This window comes from Crocuta crocuta, unplaced genomic scaffold (assembly GCF_008692635.1).
Source record: "Crocuta crocuta isolate KB4526 unplaced genomic scaffold, BGI_CrCroc_1.0 scaffold133, whole genome shotgun sequence".
In the NCBI taxonomy this organism is placed as follows: Eukaryota; Metazoa; Chordata; class Mammalia; order Carnivora; family Hyaenidae; genus Crocuta; species Crocuta crocuta.
This window is the reverse complement of record NW_027529438.1, coordinates 3119880-3129296: the sequence shown is the minus strand read 5'-3', so window position 1 is coordinate 3129296 and position 9417 is coordinate 3119880. Positions and strand designations below refer to the sequence as shown.

General features: G+C 56.6%; 2 protein-coding genes across 3 annotated transcripts in view; one reads left to right on the top strand and one right to left on the bottom strand.

Moving 5' to 3' along the window:
• CUNH1orf226 (chromosome unknown C1orf226 homolog) overlaps positions 1 to 9417 on the top strand; it is a 15134-nt gene that overhangs the window by 4876 nt on the left and 841 nt on the right. The window contains exons 1-2 of one of the 2 annotated variants that reach the window (XM_077760055.1): positions 5558 to 5564; positions 8390 to 8687. In XM_077760055.1, coding sequence (XP_077616181.1) covers positions 8401 to 8687 — 287 coding nt within the window. In that variant the 5' untranslated portion in view covers positions 5558 to 5564; positions 8390 to 8400. Of the gene's footprint in view, positions 1 to 5557; positions 5565 to 8389; positions 8688 to 9417 lie in introns of those variants that run through there. The other variant, XM_077760056.1, reaches the window with a different exon arrangement.
• Positions 746 to 3644, bottom strand: SPATA46 (spermatogenesis associated 46). Its single transcript, XM_077759974.1, has 3 exons — positions 3461 to 3644; positions 2161 to 2274; positions 746 to 1362 (listed from the first exon to the last, which is right to left on the bottom strand). Exons 1-3 carry the CDS (start codon positions 3561 to 3563, stop codon positions 836 to 838), a joined length of 744 nt encoding a protein of 247 aa, XP_077616100.1. The 5' UTR covers positions 3564 to 3644; the 3' UTR covers positions 746 to 835.

Below are 9417 nucleotides of genomic sequence, written 5' to 3'. Positions count from 1 at the left end.
GGGTAAGGAATGTTCTCACGGTGTGGGACATGATGGGATTTGAGCCCAGCGTCTCACAAAAGAACCACAAGTGATACTTTAGCAGGACAGGGATAAGCAGAGACAGCTCTCCTGAACCAGAAAGTGAGGCTCTGGGAAAACTTGCTACGTGATCACCGGAAGGGCAAGGGGAGAGCCTCTAGACCGAACTGTCAGTACGCAGGGGGGCATGTGCCCCCCCCACCACGTTCCACCCCTCAGGAGCTCGAATGCCTGAGAAGCTTTCAGACTGTGCAGAAGTCCTGCTGGGGAAGCTTTCCTGTGCCAACAGGAAAGGGTGGGCCACTCTCTCCTGGGGAGGTGTGAGCCCTCTTGCTGGGTTGGCAGGGACTGACCCTGGGCGCCGGGGAGGGCGGGGGGCGGGCAATGCGGAGGCCAGGGTCTGAGGGCAGTGCTCTCATACCCCAGCCGCACCCCAATCCCCTGGAGGTCTGGTCGGAGCTCGGGTGGCTGGGCTAACCCCCAGGGTTTCTGACTGAGTGAACCTGAGACGGGTCTGAGATTTCAGTTCTGGCACATTCCCTGGGGATGCTGACACTGCGGATCTGGGCAGCTCGCTTTGAAAACCACCACTGTGGAGGCTCTTCCCAAACTTGAGGGGNGGGGTGCGTGGTGTTGCTAGGCAACCGTTGGCCAAAGGGAAAAGGGCCGGGGCCGCTGGGAAGGACAGCAGGTGGACCGGGCGACCTCAGACTGGACGGAAGGCTGTGACTAACGTCGGTTTATTGACATCCCTGGAGGCGTAAACAGGACACCGAGAGGTGTCCGCTCTCGGCCCAGCCGCCACCCCGCGGGCCTACTTGAAGGCCTGGCAGCTGCCGGAGGCCAGCCTGTCCCCCAGCCGCGCCTTCTCCTTGCCCCAGAGGGCCTTGAGCTTGCGGTAGTACACCTTGCAGCTGAAGCCCTCCCGGAAGCCCCCCTGGATGTGGCTCTTGAGCGAGTGCAGCGTAGGGTACATGCGGCAGCAGGCGGCGCACTTGTAGCCGCTCTGCTGCGCGGGGCGCCACCTGGAGGCCGCCAGGATGTCCTGGGACGTGATGGAGTCCGCGGAGTCGCGCCCCGGGTTCTTGGCGGCCTCCCTGGCGGCCCCCCGGGGGCAGGGGTCCTCCGGGGAGGAAGAGGAGGAGCAGACGCTCTCAGCCAGCCCCTCGGGCAGCCGGCCGTCCCCCCTGCCCTCGTCCTGGGGCGCGTCGGGGAAGCCGCAGGCCTCCGGGCGGCCCTCCTGGTCCGTGCAGACGAAGTAGCTGTACGGGGAGAACCAGGGCCGGTAGATGGTGCAGCTTCGCCGCGGCTCCCGCGTCTGCGGGTCCCCCAAAAGGCAGTCTGCGGAGGAAGACGAGGGTGGGTGTGAATGGGGGGCGGGGGGGCCACGGGAGAAGCAGACAGGCAGGAAGGCCGGGGTCGGGCGTCACCTCCGGTTGCCTCTGCCCCACCTCGACTGCAGTTGTTGCTTTGAAGTTTGTTGATTTCTGAGAGTGAGCAGGGGCAAGTGGGGGGGGGGGGGCGGCGGGGAGAGAATCCCAAGCAGGTTCTGCATGGTCAGCGCAGAGCCCGATGTGGGGCTCGAACTCAGGAACAATGAGATCATGACCTCCGTGGAAACCAAGTGTGGGATGCTTAACCGACTGACCGAGCCCCCCAGGCGCCCCCCCGACTTCCGTTCTGAGAGCAGGTGGAAGCGTTGCGGGGCAGGGGGGGCATCGAAGGCCTTCCTAACACTCGCAGGAACGACAGTGTGATCTCTGGGTGGGGGAGACTCCCCTTTCATGGACTAAGCCCTGGCATTTGCCCACTGCCTCCATCCCTGCAGAGCGAGGGGACGGGCGGGAGGCTCCGCGCACCGCCAGCCGTCTGGCACCCACAGTCCCTTCCCCACCACCGTGGTCACGGCCACTTCCCAGCCTCACCGGCTGTCTTCCCACCACAAGCCGCACAGGCGGAAACAGCCCCGCACTCTCTCAAGAGGAGGAGAAGCGGGAGCTGCTCCAGGCCTGTGGGGTGTCTGCCCCAGGAAGGGCCACGTAGGAGACCACAGGAGCAGAGGTATCCTTCCCGCAGGGAGCAGCCCTCGCCTCCCTCCAGCCTCCCTCGCACACCCGCCTGGGGCCGAGAAGGCCTCACCCGGAGAGAAAACCGTGTTGTGCACCCCATGCCGGAGAACGCTGCTGTAGCACTGGCGAGGCAGGACCTGAGCTGGGCTGGATGCCTCGGTGGGTAGCACGGTCTTTGCAATGTCTGGGTTACAGAAGAAGCACTCTGGTGAGCTGAGCAAGGTTGGGAGTCCTCTTCTTGGTGACCCCCCCCCCCACATACCTAGAGGCTCTACCTTGGGACTTTGTGACAAAACCGAAGAGAAGCCATGCTCTCTTGCATGCCCAGATAAGCAGAGCTATTCTGGGTGGCTTCCTGGGGAATTCTGAATGGGGCATTTTCGTTGAGATCTGGGAAGGATTCTCTCCAAAGGAGAATGTTAGAGGCCGACCAGATGACAGCTTTCTGCCTGGCCTGCCCTTGACCTTCCTGTAGCTCGCTCTGTGTGTGTGTGTGTGTGTGTGTGTGTGTGTGTGTGTGTGTGTCTGCATTCTGGCCTCTGGACTCGCTCCAGGATCCAGGGGAGGGAGTCTATTCATGGACCACACCTACCACGTAGGTTACGTGCCCCTCTGAGGATGAGAAGCCAGCTTCTCCCAGTGAAACCCCGCTCGCCCACTGCCCGGAAGCGCTCAGTGGACCCTGGATGGCTGCTAAGGCTTGATAAAAAGCCCACCTGCCTCAGATCCCAGAGCAGTATCTGTGCTCATTTTGGGAAACCAACGTATCGGGGTTACCATACAGGCACGTGGATACTTAGGGGACCTAGCTACTCCATGAGCAGCCCCCTCAAGCTTAAATGCGCAAACTTCTCCTGGGATCACTCGGAGGTCTTGTTAAACTCGCAGGTTCTGACTCGGCAGACCTGGGGACAGCCTGAGACTCTGCGTTTCTAACAAACTCCCAGATGATGCCAGTGTCGAGGCCCCACAGACCACACTGAATAGCGAGTCCTCAGAGCGTCCCCGTTTCTCCCTGGATGTCTTCCTCGGTGCCTGCCTCTTAGGTTCCTACTGATGGGCTGGGGAGTCTTCTCCAGTGGGTCAAAACAGTGCTAAACCTAGCACGCGCCCCACACAGACTGTCCCCTGAGATTCTAGAAGGAAAAAAAACTTGACAACAAACGTTCCCCCTTCCTCCCCTCATGGGAAATGAATAAATAGCAGGAACTACTTACCATGAACACAGCATTTTGAAAAATCCCTTCCTCCCCATGTGTAAATTGCCTTTCTCACTAAACTGTAGTCCTGCAACGTGAGCTGGTCGAGGACTCAATTAAAAGCTTCCCCAAAAGCCACAGTTTTGTGGCCCTAGTGGCACCAGAGTTTACCTGGCAGGCTGGTGGCACGTGAAGACATAATGTCAGGAAAAGTGCTCAGGACCGAGGAGGAGATTCGAGGTCCAGAAATGCTGAGGAGCGAGAAGTTCTCCATGTTCTGACTACCGGAGGGTGTGGAGATCACGCACCTGTTCCCAAGAGGCTGCTTGGGTTGTCTAGACGATAAGCATTCTGAGCGCAGTTGACATCACAAGGTCACCTGGTTCCGCTCCCCAGCTGAGCTCTCTCTTCCAAAGATGGATGGAGTCCGTTATGTTTTGTAACGATGTCTTTTTTGAAAATATTTCATTTATTTCTAGGAGAGAGAGAGAGACAGCGTGAGCAGGGGAGGGTCAGAGAGAGAGGGAGTCACAGACTGAAACAGGCTCCAGACTCTGAGCTGGCAGTCAGCACAGAGCCCGACGCGGGGCTCGAACCCACGAACCGCGAGATCGTGACCTGAGCGAAAGTCGGACGCTTAACCGACTAAGCCACCCAGGCGCCCCTGTAAAGATGTCTTTTGACTTGTCATTGCTCCTTGGCCGGCCGGGATTGAGAATACGAGGTGGGGTGGGGGGGGGTGGATTGGAGAAGGAAGCATATGGCAGAAATAAGATGGTGATATAATCTGTTGACACCCCCCCACACTTTGATCTTTGGTGTCCTTTATGTGTCATTGCTGTCCCCCCCCCCCAGCTCTGGGGACCTCTGTCCTCTCTGAATCACCTTCTTGCTCTCCTTCCCCTGCCTAACCTCTGCCGTCAGTTTTTGTTTCTGTTTTTGAGTTTGGTGTGTGAATTTTACATGTTCCTTGGACATCATTTCAAAGTTAGAAAAAGCTGCAAAGGTACCATTAGTACAAAGAGCATCCATGCGTTGTGTATCCAGATTTGCCTGTTGTTAATGTTTTACCGCCTCTGCTTTGTGAGTCCCCTCCCCCCCCACCCATGCTTTGTTTTCTGAGCTATTTGAAGGTAAGTTACAAGCATCCTGTCCCTTTTTGTGAAATACTTCAGTGTGTACTTCCTAAGAGCAGGGACCAGATAATGCTTTAAATGGTTGGTGCTATTTTTAGCCAACAGTTGGCTTACTCAACAGCATTATAAACGGTTTGCTGGTGAGACTGAACTCCAGAGCCACAAGGTTTCCTCTAGTCCCTGCTCCCCTTCTCTCCCGCCACAACCTGGCGCTGGAGGGAGGTGGGGGAAGGGTTTTGCCGCATGGAAGGTGAGTTGAAAGTGCTCCATTCTAGATCATCACAACAGGTGCAGTCTAGGTCCGTCAGTGTATTCGATCTGAATGTGTGTGCTTGCGTTGCGTGGAAGGCTCTGGTCTGGCCTCTGAGTAGCAGCAGCCTCCCCTTGCGGCGCGTGGAGCAAGTGGGCGTGAGAGTGAGCACCCGCGTTGGGAGCCCAGAGTTGTCGTTGTGCTGGTATTGAATCTTGCTCCCTCAGAGCCCGGTGTGGAGGCTTAGAATGAGTTGGGATGTAATCGGCGCCCCGGACTTCGGCAACTTTGAGTGTATTGGTGATTTGATTTGGCCCTTGGGGTGCAGAGAAAGATCACGAGAGTTGCATGCACGAGTCCTTACCCCATTCTGCCGTGAGCTCTCTGTGCCGTGTTAGGCACACCTCCCGGCCACCAGGTTTTCCCCTTGTGTTCATTTAGCCAGTTGGAATGGATAAACATCTTCCTGGTCTAAAACCTGGTGGTGCGTGTGCGGAAATGGGAAAGCATAGTAATGATCGATGCACACAGGGGTCCAGAAGATTTTGAACTTCATCCTGCCAGCTGGGAACTTCCGATAGACTTCCTGAAAAGGGGGCTTCAAAATATCGGGGTACATCTGGGAGGCTATGTCCGCACTTGTTGGTAGAATTTTTAAAAACAGGACTCTCTTGGTTCGGTTATTGAAAAGTTCACGGGAACCTGGTCACCCAGGGTTAGTTGTAATCCTCACAGCAGGGCCTCTGTCTTGCACGCTGTACCCTCTCGGTGTGTTGTTGCTGGTGGCCCCAGGCAGGAGGTGACACTCCCGAAGTGGTCGGTCACTACATAAAATGTGTCTCTCTCTTGTTTGTTTCCCACCTGCTTTCCGAGCCCCTTTCTCGGACAGGTAAGATACCATCTTTCTTATGGATGACCCACGTCATAGGTGTCTCCCTCTGCTTGGATGTGTGCATGTTGGGGGTGCCGTGGGGCGGGCCACCAGGTCGGGACCCTATCACCTTTCCACCATCGCCATTAAGTTCTGAGCCACCAAGCCTCTGGTCCAAAGGAAGGGACAGAGCGTGGGGGGATCACCGGTCCCATCGGCAGGAAGGGGGCTCGTTGCACATCCCATCAGGTCTGGAAATTAAGGAAAACCCCAGGCAGAGTCCCACTTCAGAGGGAAGGGCAGTGGCTCCCAGACTGACCTTAAGAGGGCATCTCGAGTGGCTTTTGTAAATGGAAGAAAGCCAGGAGCAGTTTCTCTACAGTGTCCACCCAGAATGTGGTCGGTTTTTAAGTATTCCTATAAAAAGCCAGTCCAATGAAGCCAGCGTCTTAAATGCCGACTCCTATGCCAGGTTCTATGCTGAGCATTGTAGGAAACAAAAATCCAGATGCTCCATCCCCTTGAGGAGCTGACCGTTTTATTATGGAGAGAGACAAGGTATGTTGGCCAGTAAGACTCAGAGCACCGTAGAGAGAGCCATGAGGGATTATCTTTGAAGAACATAAGAATTCAGTATATATATCATGAAGGGTAGAGAGCAAGAAGTGCAGAAAATCTAAAATGGTGCCTAATCCAGAAGCTATTTATGTTTTATTAGAATGTGTTTTTAAAAAGACGAGGAGTCACCATTTCCCAGCCACTTTAACAGGTACTTACACTTTCAGAAATGAGCATGTCTGCACTAAAAGTTCACTTTAAGCCAAGAAGGAAACCACCATGGAAATACCTGAGCCAGGAAGTGGTGAGGGGTCTGCCGTCCCCGGCGAACCTCTCTTGAACATTTGCCCTGGTTTCGTGGTGGCCCAAATATGTTCTGGTTTGGGGGAGAAATAGTGAAATGCTTTCATTTCCAAAGGCTCCTCTGAGTTCACAGATGTTGTGAGTAAAGAAAAGTTAGAAGGACGCGGGATGTGATAGGCAAGTTATGCGAAAGTGGATGACGTGACAATATGGCTCTTTTAGGAGAGGAGTCAGGATAACCCTGCTGTGGGCTCGGCTGGAGCTCTTGCGAGTGTGAGGGGTGGACACCTGGAGCCCAGGCAGCCGCTGGATCGTCAGCTCTGTGCCCCGGGCCCCCGGGCTCTTCTAACCTAGCTCTCCAGCACAGCCCCTCAAGTGGTGCTTTCCCTGTGCGTGTGGTGGACACGCAGACCGAGGGGGGCGTTCGGGGTTTGTCTACATCGTCTACATCTCTGCTCTGGCTTCCTGTCCTGCCCAATGACCTTCAAAACAGGGCTTCACTAGGTAGTTGGTGCAGAAGGGCTACATCTGTTGAAACCACAGGAAAGGAAGATGCCTCCCCTGGCCCAGGACTCGGCAGTGCAGGGCAGAGAGAGCTATTTTGTGCAAAGTTCAGCAGAAGAAAAAGCATTCCCCAACCTCAGTTACTCTCGGGAAGGCTCAACGTGAATAGGCACTTAGAGGTGTTGATGTAGAATGGAGTCTATGACTGCCTACAGCCTCTCCCTCCCCAGGACAGACAGACAATCTGGAGGAGTTGGTGAGGACAGAAACCTCACACGTGATCCCAAGACCCCGGAATGGATCTGACTCCCTTGAGGGATGAGTGGATTTCCAGGTCGGGGAGGATGCCTGTTGCCAGTGTATAGCGTACAGACCGTGTGGCTCAGAGCCCTGCACTCCATTCCTTCCAGCCACAAACTTTGGAGTTGAGATCTCGGCCTCCATGAGTCTCCATCTGCAAAATGCATTTGGCAGTTTAATTCAAGATAGTCATTGAGCACCTACTGTATACCAGACCGGGCTAGCCGTTAAAAGATACACAGGTGAACGAGTCATGGCCTTTGCCCCGCAGATGTTCACAACCCAGTGAGGCTACATCCAACCCTCTGAGTTCATCTTTCAAACCAAAGGTCCCGGAGAGCAGGGCCTTCTGTGAGGTGCGTTCCGTGACCCCAGGCAGAGTGAGGTAGTGGAAAGGGTGAGAAAGCCGGAGCTCTAGTTCCGCCCCCCCCCCAGTAATCGGCCTGTGACCTCAGGCCTGGCAGGCACTTACTACTCTGAGCCCCACCTTGCTCATCCGTAAATAGAATTCCTACCACCACTTCACTAGGGTATCGAGAGGGTGCTCGTCAAGTTCACCCGGCTTCCTTGGCACCGAGTTCTTACGCACGTGGTGGGAGCCGGGCCGGAGTCCCCACTTCGCATCCCAGCAAGCAGCTGCCTGTTCTCCCCTCAGGAGAAGGGAGGCCCGTTTCCCAGGAGAAAATGTGCTACGCAGGTGGCTTCCTCTTCGAGCCTGATCCGTGCCATGCCTCCCCCAGCTCTGTCCGCGTGCTCTGTGCTCTTAGCTTGTGTCCACAGCAACATACAAACACCTAGTTCCTCCCATCGTTTCGTCTTCCAGGGGCTCGGTGACCCCAAGGTAAGGGGTCAAGCCCTGAGTCAAGGAGGCAGGTTTTACGGATAAGTTCTGTTTAAGTTCTAAGTCTATGGCTAGAGCTTGCCACTCGTTAACGGGTGGGGCAGAACTCCTCCCCCACCCCCCACTTCTGGCGATTGATGGATTTGCCCAAGAAAAATCCATCAAGAAAACCAGATGGGGAGACTCAAGAGTGTCTGAGCTTGTCTCTTTCTTGAATGTTCCCAAAGCCTCGGGAAGGGACAGCTGCGGGCATGGGATCAGGGAGCCGAGCAGAGTGACATGGCCCAGGGCCCCTTGCGACTCTGCTCACTGTTTCCATCTTCCCGTCTGTTTGCAGTGGACCACAGCATGTTCGAGAACTTGAACACGGCCCTTCCTCCGAAGCTGCAGCCCGGCTGCCCCCTCCCCCACCTGTCCAGGCTGGCGGCCCCCGGCCCGGGGTCTGCGGAGTCTGGGGGGCCGGGGCTCCGCGTGGGTAGCAGCCAGCACCTCAAGAACCTGGGCAGAGCTGTGGGGGCCAAAGTTAACGACTTCCTGCGGAGAAAGGAGTCCTCGAGCCTGGACGGTGCGGGCGCCATGGAGATCAACAGGACGGCGGGGGCGCGGCTGGACGGCGGGGCCGCGGAGGCCGACGGGTGAGCTCCTGTCTCTCGCAGAGCCCCGGGTGTCCAGGGGCCGCGAGCTTGTCACGTGGCGAACCGGCCGGGGCGATGCTCCTGTCCCTTGCAGTCACCTTCCGAAGGAGATCCCACGGTTTCCATTTTGCAGGTCACCGAGGTCAGAGAGGGGTAGTGCGAGGAGCTTAAGGTGACCAAGTTAGTGATGGGCGGAGCCGGATTCGAACCCAGGCAGTGCCTGCAGCTGCCCACGTGCATTCAGACACCTGGCCACACCTTAGAGCCCCAGCCCGGGCCGGTGGTAGTGGAGGAAAGTGGGCGTCTGTGGGACCCAGTGGGGCCGGGAGGGAGAAGCCTGTTGCGGCCTGCCTGCCCTTCTTGTGTCCTTACGGCCCTTCCAGGCCTTGATTGATTGATTGATTTGTAATGTTTGTTTATTTTTGAGAGACAAAGCATGAGTGGGGGAGGGGCAGAGAGAGAGGGAGACACAGAATCCAAAACAGGCTCGAGGTTCTGAGCTGGCTGTCAGCACAGAGCCTAACGTGGGGCTCGAACCCACGAACCACGAGACCATGACCTGAGCCGAAGTCGGATGCTTAACTGACCGAGTCCCCCAGGGCCCCCCAGGCCTTGTTTTAAACACCCGCTATGGTCCTGAGCCGGCAGGCCCTTCACAGGCTCTGACGTGACTCCGTTCACCCGTGGGCCCAGCGGCAACGCTCTGCTGCTCTCAGCACCGAGCGGGGAT